This window comes from Telopea speciosissima, chromosome 2 (genome assembly GCF_018873765.1).
Source record: "Telopea speciosissima isolate NSW1024214 ecotype Mountain lineage chromosome 2, Tspe_v1, whole genome shotgun sequence".
Lineage (NCBI taxonomy): Eukaryota > Viridiplantae > Streptophyta > Magnoliopsida > Proteales > Proteaceae > Telopea > Telopea speciosissima.
In genome coordinates, this window is record NC_057917.1 from 70332690 (window position 1) to 70357768 (window position 25079).

General features: G+C 37.9%; 1 protein-coding gene and 1 long non-coding RNA gene across 2 annotated transcripts in view; one reads left to right on the plus strand and one right to left on the minus strand.

The window, feature by feature from the left end:
• Positions 1 to 25079, minus strand: part of LOC122651467 (DNA topoisomerase 1-like) — a 58413-nt gene that overhangs the window by 11937 nt on the left and 21397 nt on the right. The window contains exons 6-17 of the mRNA XM_043844863.1: positions 22771 to 22857; positions 20857 to 20903; positions 15905 to 16014; positions 15650 to 15750; positions 10737 to 10826; positions 8521 to 8604; positions 7638 to 7721; positions 7392 to 7460; positions 6279 to 6338; positions 3540 to 3611; positions 2650 to 2757; positions 2488 to 2558 (exon numbers count right to left, since the gene is read on the minus strand). Coding sequence (XP_043700798.1) covers positions 2488 to 2558; positions 2650 to 2757; positions 3540 to 3611; positions 6279 to 6338; positions 7392 to 7460; positions 7638 to 7721; positions 8521 to 8604; positions 10737 to 10826; positions 15650 to 15750; positions 15905 to 16014; positions 20857 to 20903; positions 22771 to 22857 — 983 coding nt within the window. The remainder of the gene's footprint in view (positions 1 to 2487; positions 2559 to 2649; positions 2758 to 3539; positions 3612 to 6278; positions 6339 to 7391; positions 7461 to 7637; positions 7722 to 8520; positions 8605 to 10736; positions 10827 to 15649; positions 15751 to 15904; positions 16015 to 20856; positions 20904 to 22770; positions 22858 to 25079) is intronic.
• On the plus strand, positions 12078 to 12449 carry LOC122651469. The gene is made up of 2 exons (XR_006331461.1): positions 12078 to 12209; positions 12300 to 12449. It is a non-coding gene; the product is annotated as an uncharacterized LOC122651469 (long non-coding RNA).

Below are 25079 nucleotides of genomic sequence, written 5' to 3' on the forward strand. Positions count from 1 at the left end.
AAAAGTATCAGACATCATTCAAGTAGGTCTACTTGTTATTATTTCAATCCTGTAATAAATGTTATTTTAATTTTAAATGACTCCTAGAAAAAGAAAAGGAAAAAAAAAGTGGGTTAGGGTTACTTTAGTTTAAGCTGACATATGCCTTCAACTCAACTGAATAATGAACTTTTAAATGAAATAAGTAATGTTACAGTTGACATGATCTAGAAAGGTTTAGAGAATACATTTCCACCTAAATATTATCTGAATTTCATGGGATCCTGTGTCAAAATTTTAAACATGCTTAAATACTCCAAGCAGCTCCAGCTCATCCAACTTCTCAAACAGCCTGGTTGGCAATTCTACTCTTACCACATGAATGACTTTTCAAGCATGGTACAAGATCTCGGCGAGATGCATGGTGATATATAAAATATACCATATCTCAACCAAAATCTCGCTATCTTAGCGAGATTTCGGTGCTTGTTTCGATTTCAGTTCATCTCGGTCGAACCAAGCCTAGTACTATTGTTATAAATACCCAATTTTGACCCGGAACTCGACAAAACTCACCTAACTCGACATATCTCACCTCTCTAGTTTGAAAAACTCCTCCAAACTTGTGCTTTTCACTATTTTTGTTGGACAATGTCACAAACTGCTGGAGATTGAAGATTGGAGATTGTTGATTGAAGCTTCAAGAACAAAGCAGTTGCATTTCTTCTAAAAAAACACTGTTAGGTAAAAAAACTCTTCTCAAAAACTACCTTTTGCATTGATCCACCATAAATACTTGTTTGTTGCCTACGTGGTTTTTATCAAGGTTCTAAAACTCGATTTCGACACTGCTTTCGACCAGCCAGAAACTGAGATATGGTCGAAACCAGGGATTTTTTCCCAGCCAACTCGAGTTGGTGGTTTCGAGCCCAAAAAATGCTTTTTTGCCCTGGTTTTTTTCTAGTCTATTTTTGACATTCTAAACACAATGCATGAATGATTTTCACACACACACACACACTCAAAAAAAACTCAAAATGGTACTTGTGGTTATTGACCCAAGTTTACTAGTGTACGCACAGTGTACTAAGAGTCATAGTTGTCAAGGGCGATGCTTATTTTTTGCCAAATATCATTTAAGTTTCTTGAGTCAATAACCACAAATACCATTTTGAGTGTTATTATTATTAATTTTTTTTTGTGAAAATAGTTCATGCATTGTGTTTAGAATGTCAAAAATAGGCTGTACACAAAAAATCAGACCTAAAAAACCATTTCTGGGCCTCAAAACCTCAGTCTCGAGTTGGCTGGGAAAAAGTACCAGGTTTCGACCAGTTTCGACCTTATCTCAGTTTCAGGCTGGTTGAAACCAGGTCGGAACCCAAGATTTATAAGTCCAGGTTCTTCTACATCCATTGAAAGGCACAAACTAGCTTAAGATTTAGTAAAGCACCATAAAATATTAAAATCTATAGCAAGCTGCAGCTGAACCAAGGAATTCCTCAAACCTTTTTTTTCCCAAGTCAATTTAGTTGGCAACGCGGCCATTGCCAAATTGCCATGATTTAACTTGCATCTCGCAATAGTTTTCAGCTTGTTAAGCCACAATTTTTATCTTCTAAACAAACATGAAACTAGACAGTTCTTCAATTAACATAAGTCATTATGTCACAGTATCTGCATTAACAAGTAAAACAACACTTCTAGATTTTGACTAAAGTATTTGAGAATTTTGCATAAGCTTCAACCTACAGTTCCCTTCGTTCTAAGGCCCAAGAAAGGGTCGAGACAAATGGAAAACAAGTGAAGAAAATTTCACACCAGCTCATCAAGAGAGAGAGAATGAATCATACAGGTGATAGCAATATGATAATAATCCAACTTATTTGCACAATTATATGAAGTACTACAAGCCATCCAGCTCACAGTGCCATTTCCATTTGGCATTGGTCCAAGTTCATCAATCCATTAATCATACATTTGAATTTGAACCTTTAGATTACTGCCAACCATGGAAAGAAAACTCGGTTGAAACCTGTCGAAACCACCGAGATATCTCGTTTCGCAGGTTTCTGAGACAAGATGGAGGGGTATTTTAAAAACTACATGGTTTCGAATTGGTATCGACAGTCTCGACCATGTTTCAACCATGTTTCAGTCGAAACATGGTTGAACCACTTTGAACCAGGCCCATATAATACCTCATCTTGACCGAGAAAGGCATATCTCGACTTGGTTTCGACAGAAACCCCTCCAACCAAGGTTTCCCCATATTGGAAAAATTACCAGGTTTCGACCTGGTTTCGATTGGTTTCGACCAAATTTCGGTTTCAGCCAGGTCGAAACCTGGTCAAAACCCGAGTTCTTGATCCTTGCTGCCAACCCAGCAGTACCCCAGCTAGGTAAGCAGAGGGACGAAACGTCCTCCCTTAGTCACATAACCTGAACAATTCCCAAACTGGCATTTTCTGCTCTTCATATCCATAAAAGACATTACAGATTTAATACCTTGGGCATGTCCTGTTTGGAAGAGACGCAAATAAGAAATCTCCAAATGTTTCCTCTAACATTTTCTCCACCTGCAACACAAAATGTCAATAAAAAGAAACTAAAAGCTGCAATAAGGTAATCAGACAAATAGCCTAATTTAAACAACCAATCAATTCTCACCTGCCGTGGGCTGACATTTGCAGCATTATCACAATACATGCTAAATCGTGTCCAATAATCTTTTAGAAGGCCCTTCCATTCAGTCACTCCCGCAGAAACATTATCAAGCTATTTAAGGTGTCAATGGAAAAATGGGTTAATTACATGAAAGCAAAGAGAATCGTCAGCAATGGCGGACAAGAATTAATTTCATGAACAAAAAAATTAACTCTCTCTTCATCAGTTCGTCATAGGATAGTTGCAACCAGAGTAGCAAAGAAAAAGACAAGTTTCACAAAGACAGACAAGCCACTAAAATATTTCATGTGCCATTCAAATTTGCCTAAGCAACTGTCTGACGAGAAGGAACATCTAGGTGGAATCTAATGGTCATCAGGAAGCAAACACGAGTTGGATGACATATATGCATTATCTACCCTCAGCGTCAGGGTGCCTGATGGATGATGACAAATAGAGTAGATGAGGTAAGAGAAATGAGGAGACCATTTCTAGTGGGGATCAAAGAAGATTGGGTGTGACTTTGAGAAGCAGGTAGGTCATCTTGGGTGTGTTGCGTTGAATTTTGGGGTTTTATCAGCTCCATTTCTGGTAAGTAATGTTGGGGTCTCTCCACTTCACTTCAGGTTTTGAAGTAAAGATTGAATGATTTAGAGTGAATAGTCCCCCCCCCCCTTTTTCTTTCCTCAAGGGTGGGCCATGGTGGGAATTGACCTTTACTGTACATCTCCATATGGAGCTGGAGTTTTGGCTTGGGTGGGGTTTGTTGTGACAAAATCCGTTTTTGGCATAGGAAGGGGAGAGTTGGAGTTTGTATTATTTATCCTGCCACTAAATAAATAATATAAATTTACCAAAAAATAAAATCATAAAGAATTGATCAAGGAATTCACCTCAGTCTCCATATCAGCAGTGAAACTATAGTCTGTCACCTCAGAGAAATGGTGGGCAAGAAAAGCCGATACCTAATATGACAAGAAATCCTTTAAAACACTCCACAAAATTCTCTAGGACTCTCCATTTACAAGAATCGGTACAACAAAAAGGGAAGGAAGAACAAGAGACATGCAAGCACCAACAGTGAGTGTAGAGTAATGATAGTAAGATACAAATTATTTAAAAAAATAATAATTACATATTGAAAGATAATGAAGAAGAATTTTTTTTTTAAAAAGGGAAAATTTCACGGACACCCCCTATAAGTATATTGTATATCACGGACACCCCAAAAACTATCAAAATATCTACCTTCCCCCTGACGTTAAGCACAGTTAGCATCCAAAGTTGAAATGTCCATTTTAACCCCATTAGTTATTTAAATAATAACCTCTCATTCCATCTTCTTCTCTCTTCATACAAAGCAATGAGGCGGAAAACCAGCAGGAAGGGAGTGTATTTCAGCTGTGAGATCTACACTGTTTTCTCTTTAAATCAACCCCATGTTGAAGCTCACCGAGTTTCCACTGCTGATATTATGGCTTTCTTTCCTTCAGAGTCTTCTCATTCTGGTTTACTAGAGGAGGTCGTTAATGGATTCGTACCCAATTCTGGCTCCTCTAACATTGATAACCCTTCTCCACTGTACCAGAACTATGGAATGTCTGTGGATGGGGTGAGATGGGTAACAATTTGCGATGTGGGAAGGAGGGAAAGAACAAGAAGAAGATCAAAGGATCTGTTGTGTTGATGAAGAAGAATCTCTTGGACTTTAACAACTTGCACGCCTCAGTACTCGACCGAGTTCATGAGTTCTTGGGAAAAGGAGTTTCATTGCAACTCATCAGTGCTGTTCATGGCGACCCAGGTCAGTCACTTCTTCCTTCCTATTCCCCATCCCATCCCCATCCCCTTTTCTTCTCTTCATTTCCAACTTTCTCTCTTCATTACCATAAGTGAGCTAGTGAACTGAAACCCCAGAACTCTGGTTTTCTTCCTTTTCCTTTTCTTTCCGTTAGATCGTCTTATTCTGTCCCTTTGAGATTGCGATCGCATGAAACCCAATTAGTGGGAGTTTAGAATTTTTTTCTTTTTTCAGTTGTTTTGGGTACTGAAACGAAATTAAAACGTCATCCATGGCCACACATGATCAGAGATCAGAGTAGCTCAGATTGATTCAAGGGGTTGCAAGGTTTGAGCAGTTCGCAATCCACAGAAACAAAAGAAAACAGGAAATCTTGGGGGTTTTTGTTTTTGCTTATCTGAGGGACTCATCTCCCAATTGAATCATTGATGGCTTCAAGGCTTAACGGGATACGCCGATGGGATTTCCATACGGATAGTTACACTATTCTTTGTTCTTTTTTCTTTTTTTTTGGGTAAAATAACTATTATTTTTTCAGTTGTGCTTAAAAGAGTGTTCTTCTTGCTCCTAGAAGAAATAGGACAGACAGAAGTGGGAATCAGAGTAGAGATGGGACTACCATTCTCGTTCGTTTCAAACAACATTGTACAAACTCTCTTTTCCCTAGCTTAATATATGTTCTCTTTCCCATCATTTAAAAAAAAAAAAACCCATCCCTATTTCAGGGCCCTGAGAGAACTGACAGAACAAAGGAGAATTCTGATTAGGCTCAGGAGATTTGGGTCCCAAACCCAACCCCCTTAGCCTCTTTTGCAGTATCACCGTCCCTTCCCTCATTTGCCTTCTCGCTGAAATTGCAGAGTCGAGATTCAAGATCGCGAACAAAGGGAGCAACCTAGGGATCCTAGGAGTTCAGCACTAAAACCTCAGAAGCAGTGATGATCGCCTCGATATGCTCCAAATTGACAACAATCACCCTCTCTCTCCCAAGAATCGTCGATGGATACGACAGCCCAGGATCAAGAATCCTCATATCATGAGTTGGAAGCCCAGTTCGCCGCATGATCGAGTGCTTCCCAACCTCTTCCACGAGATTTTCCGCAATTTGACACAACGAGCCAAGCTCTGATTCCAGGCGCCTTTGGTGGTGGCGTAGCAGCAGTTGTAGGGCGTTTCAGCGGCATCGTTCAGGTGAAGGTTTAGGGTTTGTTGGATGTGAGCAGAGCAGAGAGGGATTTCTTTATCTGAATCTTCTTCTGCTTCATCTTCATTGGAAGGATTTGAAGACTTTGTAAGAGTTAATGAGAAGACAAGGACAGAAAACAATCTTCCCCAGCTGCAAACTTCAGGATTTGAGCTGCATTGAAGACGATGATGAGAATGGTTCTTGTATTCGGGGTTTTAACCTTAAGGGTATTATGGGAAGTTCAGCCTGTGGTAAGGGGAATTTCGCCATTATAAAAGAGTTAACAGAGACTTAACTGCACAGACCTAAAGGAGTGGACTAAGTTGAAATAAAGTCATAAAGTAAGGGGTGTCTCTGATATTTTGACATTTTTTTGGGTGTCCGTGATATACGATATACTTACAGGGGGTGTCCGCGAAATTTTCCCAACAAAAAAAAAGATAAATATCCATTACCCTAACATTAAAACCATCCAAGAATGCAGAGGAAAGACAAGTTTTATATCTGTTTCCAAATAAATCAGTGGTACAAAATGATGTAGAACAGTGAAAAAATGTTCAAACATTTTTTGATTGAAAGACATTGTCAGCTCCCTATAATTTACTAAAACTAAGGGAATGTACCATAAAAAAGGCCAGAACATACCATACGGCCACGAAATTCGGGATATAATACTCGACTCTTTACTGTCACGTAATTCCTATCCTGATGCCACAAGAAAAATCAAAAGTTAGGATTTGCTAAATTAATCTAAATATTGAATCTAGACGAAACGATAGATTTTCACAGTTCCTATCATGAATCAACTTAATAATTTATTCCAAATAAAATTTCATGTTGGACTATTTCGTCAGTAGATACCTAGTAAAAATGACAATCTTCCGTAAGTTAGAGTCAAAAATTTTGAATAGGATAGACAGGAATTCAAGAACCAACACTGGTGACGGCTGCTCAATAGATGAAGTCAGAAAATAAGCTAACTGCGGTTGAAATTGATTTTATGCGTACAACCTCCTCTGAACTTCTAAGCACGTATCTAAAAGTCTCAACAGATAATGAGAAGCAGCACAAAAGATCAAAACTACACACTGTAAAGAAAGTTCCTTTACAATTAGCAAGCATCTTTAATCCTTGGTATATAAATAATATATACTTTTTTTATCAAAAACCTTGTGGGAGGGGGTAGGGTGAGGGGAAGAATAAAGTGCTTCATGAAATATATAATGGGTGAAGGGAGTTTCTTAGAAACTTAAAGCACTGGAACAAACCACCTTGAATATCTTTCACCAACACTCTACTAAAGGCTTTTGTGACAAGAATAAAGAGAAAATAAGACATTGGATCCCATTGTCTTAAATGCCTTCTGCAGTCCCTAAAAAAGATTTTCTAGAACAAACGATAAAAATGGAAAGTTTCATTGTAGTATGGCATAATTTAATCTAGGTACAAACCAAGAGAACATTGATGTCCACAAGTTGCAATTCAGTATCTGATATAATCCATGATGTTCAATCTCAGACATGTTTTAATGATTCCAGCCAAATGTTTCATTTTTTTATCTCTGAAACCGGGAATCATTTCAGCGACAATAGTTAAAATCAATGGAATCCGTACATAAATTATAGTGATTTTCGAATCAAAATAGAAATCAATAACATTTTAATCTTCAGCCATTGCCAAATAGATGTTGGATTCTAGGATTAAATTAAAAGGGGGAAAAGAGTCTAAAATCAACACAATTGCACACTTTGGAGATACCTGTAAAACCTTCATAATACTTGCATAAGTAGAAGGTCTTCCAATCCCAAGTTCCTCCAGCTTTTTAACCTTTCACATGTTAAAAAAATAAATAAAGGTAAAGAAAGGCAAGAACCAAAGGCACATAATAATAGAACTATGCAAGACTAGTGACTGAAACATCAGTACTATTATCTCCAACCAAATATTATTAAAAAAAGTGATATTGAAAGGACTGAACCCACAAAAATGATAAAAGGAACATACCAATGACCCTTCAGAGTAGCGCGGAGGAGGTTGTGTGAAGTGCTGCTTGAGCTCCACTTTACCAAGACACAATGGATCTCCTGACTAGGAAACAAATGAATTGATGAAATACTAACAATTAAAAAAGGATTACCAATTGCCAAATTAATCTATGATATGAATGACAAGTAACCAGTAGTAAATGAGAAGGAACAGACTAGGACCAACCAAAAAATCTGTAAATTACGGAGCGGAAAAAGCTCTCATCTACAGGTCCCTTAAAGCATGAATTTCCTAAGAAATTCAACCCAATCAAGGCAGCAATAAAATTGCTTGGGTATAGTGCACCCAGGAGGTAAATATTCAACTAATTTGGTCTTGTGCAAAAATGCAGTTGCAAACATTGTTCAATGTATTGTTTCGTGAAGCATGGCATTGTCATTTTCATTTATATCCACATAAAGTGGCTTACAAAACAAGATCATAGTGTAAGTACTGAGGTTGGATGCAAAACGACACAGTGTACTGGGTACCAAGAGATTGAAACAAGAACATATTGTAAGTATTGAGGTTGTATACAGAACAGTAGAGTGCACTGGGTAAGTTGAGATTGCTTGTTAGGTGGTTCATATAGAGAAACTTTTTGCCAGCAAGGATTTTGATGTCTCTTTCAAATTTTTCTCAGTATCTTCTTTTTCTACATCAAATCATTGCATATCAAGCAACATAGAGGATAAAAACAACAGGTATTGGTCGATAGGAATGTGTACTAGTAAAGCACACCAAGCATTATAAAAACCATACAAGGGGTGGGAGGTGAATCTGTATCAAGGAGCACTAATATAGTCATCCCCAAGATAACTAAAAAAGCAGTGTCATAATGCCACATTACAATGAGCATTACCTTCAGAGCAGAGAGAACACCAAAAAGTTCCTCACGAGGATCCTTTTCCTTTTCTTCATATCCGAGAGGTGCAGCTTCTGTATCCTAGAAAAAATGGAGAACATGAAAATTACATAACCTTCCTCTACCAGGCATGAAGAGGTGAAAAGCTAGAAAGAACCTCCTATAATAAAGCCCATGACCAAATGCATGTGGAAAAGAAAATTATACATCAAAGTTTCCACATTCTAAAAACATTTAAGAAACAATCAAGTTTGGATAACCTTCTAGCAATAGGAACAATAAAGAATGAAATCAAATGTCAAAACTTTCATAAGTTCGTAATCAATTTAATCATATTGGAGGAAAATAATTAGGAGATTTCATCCCCAAATGCCATGCAAACTATAAAACCTTAGTGCCAGCTGGACTCTTGTGGAATAAATTATACCAAGCTCATCCTGGAATTAAGAGGTGGAACCAAGGTTTCAAGTATCAGTATCGGGTATTGTATTATAACGATGATTTAAGAGACATAGCATATCGGAGAGACATAAGATACGATAAAGATATAGATGGAAATGGTCAAAAAACACACGGAAATGCTAATACATGAAAAATACAGTTTTCAAGCATCAAACCTATAAATAAACAATATATAAAATGTACCATGTATATAAAGGAGAACATACTATGGTGAGATAATTGCATTCAACTGATTATGCATAAAGGATGAGGTTTATTACATATACTAATACCATAGAGAGCTTCAGGCTAGTTCAAACTCAGAGATGGAAGTGATCTTAAATAAAGGTGCAACTAATATGATCTTGTGCACAGACCGAACATACGTGCAATACTGCCCCCAATTGACTAATGGTAGTACAACCAAAGTTTAAAGTACCCATATATTTTTCATTTTTTCATCATTTTTAATATTCCAAAAATAATAAATAAATTTAAAAAATACATAAAAATAGAAGAAAAAAAATGAAGCAATTTATCCATAAAATATTTCATACTTGACATTTAATTTTCAAACAACATTACACTCATTTGTTTCAATCTATACGTAATTTTTTCATTTTTCATAATTTTTAATTTTCCATAGTCCATATTGTATTTCATACATTACATATAATTTTCAAACAACATTGTAACAACATTGTACCCATTTGCATCAATGTACCCATAATTTTTTTATTCTGCGAAAATAGGTGTTTTTGGAGGTTTTAAGGTAAGTATCGAGACGTATCGGTAATACCGGCTGATATGGTACGATATAATTTTTTAAATAATATGTACCATATCGACTATATATCGTACTAGCACCTTAAAGATACGACACGTATCGGTAACTATCATCCGATGAGGTAGGATACTCAAAACCTCCGGGAACCACTCCAGGCTTCACATGGGAGCTCCCAAGGCATGCTACACAGATGATTGAAGTGACGCAAAATGAAGATGCTTAGAGTTTTGGCGTTTCCTTGCCCGTCAGTTTTAACTCTTTCCACATTCTGGTCCAATCTCTGCAAGAATTTGACTCCATGTATCACTGTAGTCAAATTATTCTGAAACTATTAGTAGACCAAATTCACTTGTTCCTTGCCCAATAATTGTCACACTTCTCAAACAACCCTGACATATGCTTTCTAAATCAATATAGACAACATTAAAATCCTTCAGTAGAAACCAGACGAAAACTCAGCTCCAACAAGCACCAGATCATAAAACTTAAAAAAGGCCAAGTACAAAAGCAAAACAGGGGAAAAATAACAACAATGTAGCATTTTAACTAAGTTATCAATTTGGTTAAAATATGTTTGACAAGAAGAAAAACAATTGTAGGGAAATAGAACGGAATACCACAGAAAAGAGAACAAGACCTCCTACAATAAACCAGAAAGCAGAAAGCTAAAATTACAATGAGTGCTTTCTCAAAATATGATGGAAAGGGAATTTGAGTGTGCTTAACCATACCAATGTTGTATTGGATGTAAAGACAAGCTATAATGAGAAAATATTTCATGTAGAAGGCCATTAACCTAAAATTTCTCCGCCTGTGATGGAACTTGGAAAGTCGGAAGGGACTAGAACATGGTTTAGAAAAGCACCAACAAAATAACAAGTTCCATGAATGATTTAAATTTTGTAGCAAAGCAACATCAAACAATAATTCTTAAAGCCAGCAATTTTCATGACACTGCAAAGAAAACCCAAAGGCATCGAGATACCTTATAAACTGCTTGATATCCAAGAAAGTTGATTCTTGAGCAGGTAGATCGAAGAATGGACTCACCATCACCTCCAATATCAAGTTGTATCTGGTTTGATAAAGTAAATATCAGATAAATGGAAATTTCAATTATTTAAGAACCATAAGAAATAACTACCTACATGTATAAACGTCATTACCAGAAAAGGCGAAAAAAGACCATACGATCCATAACAAGAAGGATAATTTTTATGTAAACAATGCAATCTGGTTTAACACAAGAAACAAAGGAGAAAAGCTACAGGGAAACAAAGGCATATTCTTTCCACCAAGAACAACAAACAAGAATGGTGATGGGAAAATGCAATAAATAAAAGCAAGTCTCCTTCCATATCCCTCCCTTCCTCCATCTTCCATAGGATTGCTCCACCCTTTCTTTACAGGGAAGGAAGTGTATCTATGTCTGAAATACAAGAAAATGGACTCCACATGACCAAAGCTACAGGTAAAATAAAGGCACATTCTTTTCCACCAAGAACAAAAATGGTGATGGGAAAATGCGATAAATATTATATAAACAAGCCTCCTTCCAAATCCCCCCCCCTCCATCTTCCATAGGGATTGCTTCCACGCTATCTTGACAGAGAGGAAAGAAAATGGACTCCAAATTATTCATTTACCGTGTCATATTCTGTTGTCTCAACACGAACACTTGGGGAAAAAGAAGAGCCCGGTTAAGACAGGTCAGAACATCATGAGTACATAATATAAAGGAAAATTACACTGCCACCCCCTGAGGTTTGTCCTAAATACAGAGCGACCCCCTGAATGGACGGTGTTAAATAATACAATGTAAAATGCCAACTTTGCCCTCTTCTAATATCTTTAACCAAAAACTGTTAAATAATACAATGTAAAATGTCAACTTTGCCCTCTTCTAAGATCATAAACCAAAAACCTATTCAAATGGCAATTTTACCCTTCAATTAAAATAACCCTATTCTAATTTCTTATTTTTCTAACATAAAAAAGTGGGACCCACCACTATTTCTTCTTCTTCTTTCTTCTTATTCTTCAACCACCGCCCCATCACCGCTGCAACATTTGTCCCACTCCTTACGATCAAAGCATCACCCTTCTGAACCCTCAACAGTAATACCCAATTTCAGATTCAGATATTAATTACAGTAGGAAAAACAGTACCCAAATTGGACCTATCGATTAGGGCCACTTAGAATTTCAGATCAGAAATGAAGAACAGATTTAAAAGTGAGCAAATAGCCCCAATATTGCAATCAAGTGAAGCTCTAACATAGGGGATAAAGCTCTTAAAATTTCAAATCAATCTAATAGCACAGAACTGGAGAAAATTAATAGTTTACTAGCACAGAACTGGAGAAGCTTTGCAGGCCAGAACTATTTTGATCCACATGGCCTTTTCATCCCAGTGCTTTGATCCGGGCCCCTTCTTTTCATCTCAATTTTATTATTGGTCAGTGATCACAGCCATGCCTCTGTTTCATGTTCTATTTCATAGGTTTTTGTCTTGTCTGCTGAGCTCAAGTTTTCCTTGCTTTTGCAGGTAAACAGCCTTTTTACTTTATGTGTAACAATCGTCAAATGGAAAAAGGCTGAGCTTAGACACTGTGCTAGGCTTTCTCGAAACAAGGAGGATTGATTTACTTTGTATTGCTACCCGTTTTTCACCAACAAAAGACAACTCTTTCTGGTCTGAAATCGAGGCATCTCCGTGTTCTTAGCTGTGTTCCAAAGATATCAGATCACCTCAAGACTCCAATCGAACCCCCTTCTCTAGGTGCAGAATCAATCCTCAAACTTTGGTCTTCAACAGATTGCAGGTTGGGCAGATCGATCTTCTTGAAGTTGCAGGAATTTCTCTCCAATAAGCGAGATCTATGAGCATAGCGAGAGAGAGGAGAAAGCTTTCACTTCTTCGTTGAAGTACGATCGGTACTTGGAGATATGAAGCAATCCAAATGGAAGAGGAGGAGAACCAGAGAGATGAAACAACCACTGAAGAAGAACCGTACAGCCGCCATAGCTAAGGGAGCTTATGCTCTGGAAAACCCTAAACCTTCTTTCTGATTTGAGTAACAGGGGAAGGGGGGTTGTGAAGTTAGGGATGCCCTATGGGCAAAATGGTAAGCTCACACCTTGGAAGGGGTATATTAGTCATTTGAAGGCAAACTTAACCAACATTGTAACACCTAACTAACGGAGTGCGGCTGACTGTAACAACTAACCTAAACTCAGGGGGTGCGGCTGTATAATTTAGAAACACAGGGGGTCGCTCTGTATTTAGAACAAACCTTAGCTGGTCGCAGGGTGATTTTCCCATAATATAATGAACTCCTCAAAAAAGGATATCACTAAATATGTTCCAAGAAGCAGGCCACCAAAACCCCAAAATTTACATAAATTGCATTTAAATCAAATCCAGTTCAACCGGCTCGAAAAATTATCCAAGATTTGAAAGACCAAAAGTAGCAAGAAAAAACTGCACAATAGATTCTGGGAGCAGAAAAAGCTTCATATGGATTTCTGCAGGAATGTTTCCTTATCTTTGAAAGAAAACCCACAGTAACCTTATTTCTCAACCAAATCATAACTTGATATATAATTTTCCTCTAAATCAATGAGCTATCAAATGTTAGGCTCACATGCCAGATTGGAACAACTAGCCCATATAGCTGTACAGTCCGATGAAGTTAGCAACCTCCTTATCCTCCTAATGCCCCAAATTTAGTTCGACACCAATATGTTTGTAAAATGTTTATTCAGTTTGAAAAAGCAGAAGATAACACGAAAGAAATCAGGAGACTAGACAAAGCTCCTAAGATATCGCTTCTCCCACAATCCATTGATATGATATATTCAAATTCACATAGTCTACCCTCAGCTATGTTGCATGGGTTTAGGTTTGGGTTTGGGTATGGGGAGCAGGGGTTGCAGATTTCCAGAAAACAGAGCATCCACCAGTTCTGTATTCAGTGACTATTTTCTATATCAATTCTCTATCTATTGGTGTAAATTTTGATAGCTGAATTGGGCCCCACAAGAATCAATTGATTTGAAGAACTATTAAAAGATGTCCTGACACAGTGAGGACTGCTGGACATGTGGGTCTTATTAACAGCCTATCGACTTCTATTTCTAGTGTCCTATTTCTTAATTTATTTTTTCCCTGTTCCGGACTATTTTACCATTAATCCATGCAAATTAGGTCATATCAGTACTTTAAACAGTACATTTTTTGGGTTTTGTATGTAAGAATAGGTCAGACCATTCCAATCATCTTGTTCTTCTTATAAATAATGTATTACAGCAGCAGCTTCAGCCTGTATTCTCTCCCAGATTTCATTTTTGAATCTTTGGTTCTCTATGCAGTTAGAAATCCTAAAAATTATTCACGACATTAGACAGGGTGTGAATAATTTATGTAAATGAGGTCATTTCAATACTTCAAATCACAGTTGTCACGGTGTCAACGGGACCCAAGGCATTGGAGGAGGTCCAGACATAAGGCGACCAAGGCGTAGGCGCCCAAGACGTTCAAGGTGCCCAAGGCACATGGACACCTAAGCGACGCCTTGACAACCATGCTTTAAACAGTAGATTTTTTGGGGTTTTATATGTAAGAATAGGTCAGACAATTCCAATCACCTTTTTCTTCTTATAAATAATACATTACAGTAGCAGCTTCAACCTGTGTTCTCTCCCAGATTTCTTGTTTGAATCTTTGGTTTTCTATGCAGTTAGAAATCCTTATTCACTATAGTAGACAAGGTGTGGGCATATGTCAAGGAGTTGGATCCACATGAACCCAAAACCAAAGACATGAGACATCTGACTAAAAGGGTACAGATATGAGAACTCAGCTCAAATGTATCAAAAATGAGTGTTAATCATATTTTTACAGACTTGTTTGAGTGGACTACTGCAAGGTGTGTGTTGGACACATATTCCATACCCATACCCATGTTGTGTCGTGTTGACAAGGGAACTCCTAGGGAAGAAGCCGGAAAAAAGCAATTGCACTTCAGAATACAACATGCGACAAGTAAACCAAAAACAAATACAAATATGAAAATGCTCAATATATAAACTATTATCTACAAACACTTCTTGAATTTCTTCCTCCTTAGAGATGATTAAACACAACTCAACTCAACTCATCCTTATTGCAACAAAATGGGGTCAGCTACATGGATCCTTTTTTTCCATTCAGCTCTATTCAAAGCCATACTTATTACAAGTCCAAGCTATGCATGTCTTTCCTCACTACTTCTCCTCGAGTTGTATTATATTAAAGCCTTATAGACTCATGTTGCATCTCAAATGGCAAAAATTATACACAGCATGCATGCCTAGGTGCCTGGCCACCGCCTTGGGTCACCTTGTCACCTTGTCACCTTGACAACTATGGCATATACAGTAAGAAAATGATGCACATAGCAGTACCAAATAGTGAAGGCCATGCTTTCGTATAGAATTAGGACAATTAGGTCCAATAACATGATTTTTATAAAATATAAAAATAAAATGTGTCATTCTAGAGGTGTGTATTTAAGAAATCGCATCACATAATGCCCCACCGGCCCCACCTAAGGAAATAGTGGAGCTTGCACCATCAACATGCAGTTGCTAATGAATGTGCAGAGAAAGTCAAAGCATGGAATTTAGTTTGGCACTCAAGCAAGTGGCCAAAACCCGGCATTACTAATTAAATGGTATCATTCACTGGTTTAAATCTGATCACAGTGGATTCCATTTGGGATGCCATTGTTCAAGTCCATGTAAGAGTATAACTTCAAAGGATCTTAATCAAATATTACAAATAGGATAGCTGGAAGGAAAAATAAATATGACACTTTGGATGGAAAATGAAAAAGATGACACAATGATTCAAACCTGATCAATCACAGTGGGTTCCATTTGGGAGGCTATTGTTCGAGTCCATATAAGAGTATATAACTTCCAGGAATCTTCATCAAGTATTCCAACTAGCATAGCTGAAAGGGGGGGGGGGGAGGTGACAGCATTTTTAGTGCAACCTGTCTCCAGGTTTCCAACAGGAGAGGGAAAAAAAAGGTCCAACTCGGAATAATTACTCAGGGAAAGTTCAACCATAGAGATGTAGAATCAGTAGTAAAATTTATATATTACATGGTAATCTCCGAATGCTGGTTGGCCTGATAGCTTCATGGGCCTCTTGAGCATTCTTCACCTTCTTAAAGTACTTACGAGGGCGGTCTGATGCAAAATCCTGCCCATACCTACATTAAAAAAATAATAATTAAAAATCAATTTATCCAAAAAAATATTTTATATCAAGAGAAGCAAATTTAGATATATCAAATTCAATTTCTGAACCATCAGATCTAATGTTATTAGATTGGATTAGACATAAATCCCCTGTCGAAACAGAAGTACATTAACTCCTTAAGTGGGTTTTGAACCTAAAATCTTCTACTTACCAACTTAACACCCACACCTCCAAAGCTAATAGTTATCAAGGCGGCAAGGCTACCAAGGCGTTGGAGAGGGTCCAAAATCTAGGCAACACCAAGAAGGCGGACCAAGTCGTCCAAGGCACCCGACTAGGCGACGCCTTGATAACTTGTGGCACTGAAGTCCTTGACATTATACGACATACATCTTGCCAACTGGTTAGGCTTTCGACCAACAGAAATCATTGAAGATCAACTGAATGTGATTTTTAATTTCACATATCTAATTCACATACTATCACAGTGAGTTGCATAAGGAAGCTGGGTAAGATAGCTGGGAAGGGTTAAAAGGGAGAAAGGGGAATGGGGAAAAAATAGAGGACATCGTGTCACAGCTATTCATGTAGAAAACTCAAACAGCCTCTAAGTTGCAAACCTCTGATACTGTTGATGCAGAAAGAATTTATTTTAATACAATTGACATTCAAATTCCAGTACATCCTTGCTAGATTAGCTACATGGCTGCCTTTAAATTTCTATATGTTTTAATATGATTTCCGTTATGCATTAATGTTTTCAACAAAATCAACAAGAACATTAGAGCTGATTTGGGAGTAGCTCCAATACATGATAAGCTGCGAGAAAGTCATTTGTGGTGGCATGACCATGTACAACAGAGGCCTTTAGATACTCTAGTACGGAGGAGAGATTTGATTCAGATAGAAGGAGCTAAAAGAGTCAGGGGTAGACCTAAAATGACTCTGGGAGAAATGGTGAGGAAAGACATGCATAGTTTAGGCCTTGTAACAAGTATGGTTTTGAATAGAGCTGATTGGAGGGAAAGGATCCATGTAGCCGACTCCATTTAGTTGGTATAAGGCTGAGTTGAGTTGAGTAGAGTATAGCTCATGAACTGGAACATCATAGAGTTGTCATATTAAGAACATTTCTAACACAAGTTCCTCCAAATGTAACTCAGGCATAACATGGTTAAGCCAGAACTGGGCTAGACAAGGTACGTTTGGTACCCAAGGACTGAACAAAGCACGCCAATCCACTCAAGTGCAGCTGGAATTATATGCAACCGAACACCAACACAGGCATAAAATCCAAGTTCTTCATCATGAATGGATATACATTTCGAACCATCATACAAAAAAAGGTTACATACCAAGTCCTAGACTCTAAGTAAATATAGGTGAAAGGAAGTTCATTTTGATTGAGCAGAGGATGGAAAATGGTATGGAGTTCCACTATACCCCACATGCAGCTCACATGTACACCATAATTCAATGCAATTGTCGATATTGAAACATGACCTACCCAAATATCATAGACAACACCAGCCCTACAGAATGTCACCCTCAGTGATTAAATACCTCGTCTAACATTTTGATGGGGTTTGTGTAGATTGTTTATAAACAGTGCGATGCATGGATCATGCCTTGTATTTAAAAAACAACACAAAAAAAACAGAAGACGGAAAGAAAGAAAATCATGGAACGAAGGAACCAAAAGTCTGAGCCCTTCTCTGCTATGTCAGCAGTGACTCTCTGATCTCCTTGGCCAACATCTTTCTTCTTTGTTTTGATTTTTGACCCTGTCTCTTTCTTCTTCTCTTTTTTTTTTTGGTGCTAAGCACACCTAGATGTGATGGCAGGGAAACCAACCGTCAACTCTCTCTCTCTCTCTCTCTCTCTCTCTCTCTCTCTCTCTCTCTCTTGTTCCCTTTGAGAGTTTATACCTCAGCCGAGGAATCAAAGAAGAAAGCGAACAAGGGAAACTAGCAAAGGTTCAATCCGCTATATCAACAACAATCAAAATCGTCTATCTGGCCTCCACTTGCTTCCTTGGACAGTTGTTTTACCCAAGTTATTTGGATTTTTTATATAAAGAAAATGGAGTCTGTCTGGGAGTGTAGCCCTCGCGCCCAGACACAGAGGAGCGCAAAATGACCACCCCACTCCGCCCCCTATGAAAGACGGAAATCCCGCCCCTTTTAATGCTTCCGCGCACGCTCCCAAAGGCCCCCGCACTGGCGCAGGGACCACACTCGTGGAAAGAGAATGCATTCCTTTTAATATAATAGTGTAAATTATAAACTAAGGGCGAAGAAAGCAAAAAAAAATAAAATATAGCATAGTTAGTGGATGATATTTATCCACTTTTGCCCACGTGTCCTTTCCCAACCGACATTGTCTCAAGAATGTCTCCATGTGACTCCTCCACTCACTACCCTTACGGTCCATGTTTTTAGATCATTCATGCACAGCTAAGTTGCCTTGACCCGTGACAACTATGTTTAAAAGTGTACAAAGTTTGGTACAAGCTTAAAACTAGATTGATCAAAACAAGGAAATTACACAACAGAGAATTTCTTGGTCCAAGAAATACCATTTACAGGAAGGGAAAATTAGGTTCACCACCACTTTTCAAAACTTATTTGTGATTTTATACGGTTAGAATTTTACCCCGAAAGATTCGTGTAGTTTACAAAATTTATTTATAATAACATAGAATCAGCTACTACAGCATTCCTTTGGATAGGAGCCGAAACTTCTAGGTTTCTCCATCTGATCATGGAAAGAGATCTCGGTCGAAACTTGAGGAAACTAGGACAGACACTTATTTATGCGAGAAACCAGGGCAGACACTTATTTATGCCAAATATCGTTTAAGTAAATATAAATATTTTCATTTACTTAAGATATTAATCATAAATAAGCAAATACCACCCTATTTGAATTCAATAAAAATAGTTAAAAAATCAAATTCCAAAAAGATAAAAAGTCAACCCCCCCCCCCCCCCAGTTCAAGAACAAAAACTGGATTTTTCGACAGTAGGTGAAATTTTCAACTTTCTAATGCTGGGGTTTTTTCTCAAATCTAAAAATTTCATAAATCTTAATATGGTAAAACATTGCTAAAAATAAAAAGTGCAGTAAAATATTCATTTGTTTTGAAGTCTACAAAAATATTTTCATTCAGAGCGATTTTAAACAGCATTCGCGCACACCAAATTAAGCTTGACCGGAACAGTACTCCTTCAATATAAATCAGATTTAAGCAATCTAGGATTTGTTGGAAAGCTTTCAAACAAAGCTTTATTGCCCCAAAAATCAAATTTTAGGGAAAGGTCCCCTTGACCGGAGACAATTCTGGGCGTCTCTGTTTGATCGTCTACACTTGGTGCATATGTCCTCTAATTTTTGGCTCCGAACAGGTCTTAGTATTTTGGCGATAACCTTCTATTCTGAGCTCGGACTGACTTGATTCTTTTTCCATAGTAAAGAGGACTCAGAGAGCTACAATTTCATGTTTTCTGAAATTTGACACAACCATGGAAAAAGAACTCAGTTGAAACCGACCGAAACCACCGAGATGTCTTGCAAAACCGAGACGAGACAGAGTGGGAGTTTAAAAAGTTAAAGGTTTCGGTTGATTCGACTGGTTTCGGTCGAAATTGGTCGAAACCAGTTGAACCAAACCAAACCATGACTTCAAAGTAACAAGTTTCGATCGAAACTTGCCATTTCTCACAAGTTTCGATTGAAACATAGGAGAACTTGGTGGTTTCAACACAAGGAGTGGGAGTTTGGCTAAAAAGTGTGGAGTTCTTCGCATATTTCCTTCGTTTGGTGCATCTACAACCTACATCAACGCTCTTAATCCAATGTGTAAACCTCTCTTCTCAAAGGTAACAGTGTTATTGTCCCAAAAATCAAATTTTTTGTACAACACTGTTGAATACATGACAATTTGTTAAATTTAATATATGTTAGCGTCCTTGGCCCGATCTACGACTCTACGGAGTCGGATTTTTTTTTTTTGGTAGGCCAATTTAATCCAGTGTGTGAACCTCTCTTCTCAAAGGTAATAGTGCAATAGTGTTATTTTTTTATGTTAGCGTCCTTGGAATTGAGCAAGTGTTAACTGTTGAGAACCTTTTTTTATTTGGATAAAATGTATTATTCAGTGTTCTTGTACTTTAACTACGTATTTATAATACCAGATTTAGTGTATCCTTCAGTGTACACTAGTAAACTTGGGTCAATAACCACAATTACAATTTTTTATTTTTTTTTTTGCGAAAATAGTTCATACATTGTGTTTAGAATGTCAAAAATAGGCTGTACACAAAAAATCAGACCTAAAAAACCATTTCTGGGCCTCGAAATCTCAGTCTCGAGTTGGCTGGGAAAAAGTACCAGGTTTCAACCAGTTTCGACCTTATCTCGGTTTTGGGCTGGTTGAAACCTGAGATTTAGAACCTTGCACATGACTAATCTAGACCATGTCCTCTTTATACTGGACACATAATCTGTCTGATGGCAGAATAGGGTGTCTTGTGATGTTCGGAAAAGTAACAGACCCTTGTGACAATAATAATTAGCCAATGACATGTCTTAGCTGATTTACACTTATTATGTGAACTAGAAAGGTACATGAATTTAAATGATCATATGAATTCATAAATAACTTTGAAAATAAGGAAACTTCAAGAATAGGATTTCATTTGTATAAAACCATAAATAAGTTTTGGAAAGTGAAGGAGACCCTAATTTTCCTTACAAATACATGCTAATAACACATAAACATCATAGACAACCTCCAGCAAACAAAATTATGTGCATGCATGTCCATGGATGTAAAATGTCTTATACTGACCTATCCATGACCAAGGAATGTATGTCCTCCGCAGCTTCATTGGAAACCTTAAATCAAATATGGGAAAAGTGAGAATATTAAAAGATAATCATCTCAATTATAAATGGTCCAGACAAAATATAGGGGTGCAAGAAGCAGTTCAAGCAGATGAGAAAAAATATATATAGTAATGTGTGTGTGTTATTAATAAATACTTAAATGAGTTTTATTTGTAAAACATACTATCACATAAAAATGTGAGAAGGTAACCATGATAATATTTAAAGGATGTAAACATGAACCAATGTGAACCGCTTGTACAGGGTGTGGTTGATTATTTTAATGGCCAGAGCTCATACCAACCATTAATAGCTAAGGAGCATGTAAAAACCAGTTATGTGTACTCAACAGTTGACACAAAAACCATATTTACAGTAATAGTAACCAACAAACAGACATGCAAGAGCATGCCGCATATGTGGAAACACCAAACAAGTTATAACTTGATCCCAAAACATCAATGCTTGTACAAAATTGAACTTCTTGATAAAGATTTGTTAGAAAAAAATGTTAAAGGAACAAGAGGGGAAAGTTGCACCACCACCAAACCACCACACTATTCAGAAATGGAAATCAAATCTCAAAGTTGCCCACGATAATTCCATCAATGTTTGAGGTCAATGACATGCAAGGCCACATTACCACAAAATCATGGAGAAAATTCAGGACTCTAATAAAAGTTCAATGAACCTTTGCCAAGAGGTAGAGAGATCTGGTCATACATCATAACATTACAAAAATTAACAAAATATATTTTTTAGAACAAGGTAAAAAAAAATAATAACAGCCTTTGGAATCACTTTTAGAATGATGGTAGTGTTCTTTTTCTTTTCAAAATAAGAAACAGGAAAAATGCAATGACATTTTAAAACAGATTAATTTTCAAAATAGCGGGAAAACATAGAAGATGCTCCCACAATAAAGACAATATTCTCTCCTTTTGTGAGTTTTCAAAAACTTCTTAGTTTAAGGCAAAGTACAGTCACCAGCAAATGCAGATGGAGGACAAAAGATTCTTGCATCTGTGAGCAAAAGTACAGCACCCCACCACCCTCACTCCGAATCAGAGAGCAAAAAGAGTATCACATTCCCCCTTTTTCTTCTACCTCTCTCTCTCTCTCTCTCTCCTCTGTGCACTCTCAACCTCTCAAACTGTGAATGCCATTATGGGCTTATTTTTGCCATAGAATTGAAAGCCCTTTCCTATCCTCTTAACTCAAAATCCTCTTTGCTATTTTGTTGACGATATCACATAGACAATCCCAATTGTAGGTCATTCCCCTCGTTTTTTGAGGTCCATATGGTAGATCTGGGAAGAGGTGGTAGGATTAAATTGTCAGAGGACTGCTTGTGTGGGGAGGAGCCTTTCCAAGTGAAATGCCCTAGTCTCTATACATTTCGTGGGAATAAAAGGAGGATAGTTCAGGAATGTTATGAGAGTGTCAGAAGATGGGTTGCTGATCCTTGATAGGCAATGGGAAATTTCAAGCAAACAATCTCATTTGTCTTATATTCCTCCCCCGGAGAAAGAGAGTCAATCCAGCCCAGATCTTTCCCTAGACCCTTCTCCATATAAGTTAATTTGGAAGCCTAAAGTAACCACCAAAGTACAAATTCATAACATGCAAAGTGTGTTTCTGAAGGCTCACTGTATGACTTTATGGTATTTTAACAAAATCTTACTAATAAAAAAAAATTACAATATGACATTAAATTCATCACTGGATTAAGACAACAAAGAAGAACAAAAAGAAATGAAAGGTAATATGCGTAATAGCTCGAAAAGTTTAAAGAAAAATTTATTGTACATTACTGATAGTTGAATCAAATAACCACACTAAAAGGAAGGTTTCATGCAGCCAAAGTGATACCTACGTGGAGACCATCTGTCCGCATGTATGTTATCAATCCCGTTGCCTCCTGATTCGATAGTTTAACTCCCTCATATAACTTCTGGGCAAGCTGAATTACATTGAAAAATAAGTTCCATGAGACAGCAGACAATGAAACAATACATAATAAATTTAAGGAAAATTAATAGTCGGTAACAAATAGATTCAGGCCATCCACAGAGAAGCGCACTGATGAATTAATGCTTCAGGTGATTTGCTAGTTTGACACCATTATGACGATGTGGAGCCCGCGTGACACTTATAGCTTCTTACTGGCAGGGTCAAAATGTTTTATTAGCAGGGATGGGAACCTGCAAACCCTAAAAAGCTACACATATTTACAGCCTGCAACACAGACAACAGAAAGTAGTTTTGCCTATTGCATGCATGCTATTTATTTTCCTCTTTAAATTCTTTAATTGAAAAAACATAAAAAAGTAAAGTTCCTTCGAACGTGCAACTTCTTTTAAAACTGTTTTTGACCTGATATTCAAAATCCTGTCGTTTTTTCATGCTAGATGGTCCAATAAAAAGAAAATTGAGACATCAACAACATCAATCATTCTTAAAAATAATCCTACAGGCGTAAAACATAATATGTAATAATTAATATATAACAACAACAACTCAGCCTTATCCCAACTAAATGGGGTCGGCTACATGGACCCCTTCAAGACAAAGTATGGAATACTGAGGTCCTCACAAAGGGAAAGGGAAGTAAGAGAAATGAAGAAATGAGATAAGAAAAGTGAGAAATAGAAAATTAAAAATGAAAAATGAAAGTAAGAGGAAAGAGGAAAGCCCAGGAAATCAAGGTCGGGCTAGGCAAGGCTGGGCCCTGCCTGAGGCTTCATCCCATGCCCGCCCTGCGGGGTGAAAAGCCTAGCCCAGGCCATGTCCAGACTCAAGGCGGGCTCCGGTTCTCAGGGCCAACTTACTCGTCAATTTCTAATAGTGATTACATGCCTACTGATGAGGAGACAGATACGGTAAGTTCAGGCAGTAAGTCAAGTCACGCATCAGGTGGAGAGGGTTAGGGCTACAGATATGGGGAAAGGAGCTGGTCCCTCTCGCTCTAGAGCAGCTACACCAGAGGCATGGGAAAAGAGGAAGAAGCAGAGATAGGGAAGATGCCTTTCAGGAGATCACAAAGTGTGAGGGTAGCCCTACCACCATTACCAGATGATGATGATGATCCCAATGAGGTCCGTCAGTAGGATCCTGCCATATTGAGGACTCAGGATACTAGTGACTAGGCAGAGAAAACTTAAGCAAGTCTGGTCTGATTGGAAAGGTAAAATGGGGGAAGCCGTTTCGAAGTTTTTCTTCTATCATAGCATCCCAGCTAAAGCCACTGAGTGAGCATACTACCAGAGAATGCTTGACATTGTGGGCAAGGCTGGCTAAAGAGTGAAGGGGCCTACTACATATGAATTGATGAATGTTTATTTGCCTCCATCAAAAGGAGCCGGAGTATATTGACACAGGGGGCATGGGAGAACTATAGAATGACTGAGATGTGAGATGATTGGACTAGACCCATTAGACAGTCCATCATCAACCTCATGGTCTATTGTGATGGTAGGACTACTATCTTTATGAAGTCTATGAATGCATCCAAGGAGAAGAATGATGCAAAGTATATATATAAGTTGCTGAAAGATGTTGTACAGGAGGTGGGAGTAAAGAACGTTGTCCAAGTGATGAAGGACAACGGGAGCAACTTTAAGAAGGCTGGTGAGACATTGACGCACAACAAGAAGTACCACCTCTTTTGGACACCATGTGCAAATCTTTGCATTGACCTCGCGCTAAAGGACATGAAGAGATCCATGGTAACGGGTGTGATTGAGAGGGCAAGACAAGTGACCACATTTGTCTACAGCCATGGATATGGCTTACATCTACTAAGGGAGAAGTGCAGAAATTTGGTGAGGCCTGACATTACTCGATTTACCACCAACTTCATTGCATTGAAGAGCTTTGAGGCGAAGATTGTTGGTCTGGGGTCCATGTTTGCTTCAGAGGATTGGTTTAGTATGGTAGCACAGGCGACCGACCATATCTAGTGACCAATTTTGGCAGGACCTGAAAAGGGTCATTCTTATACTAAAGCAAGTGGTAAAGGTATTAAGGATGGTTGATTCTAAGAAGAAGTCTACCTGGCCACACCTGTATGCAGACATGGAGATGATGAAGGAAAACGTGAGAGTAGTGTTACCACGTGGTAGGAGCATGTACCTGAAGATTATTGAGGATCGATAGGAGAAGCACATGATGCATCCACTACAT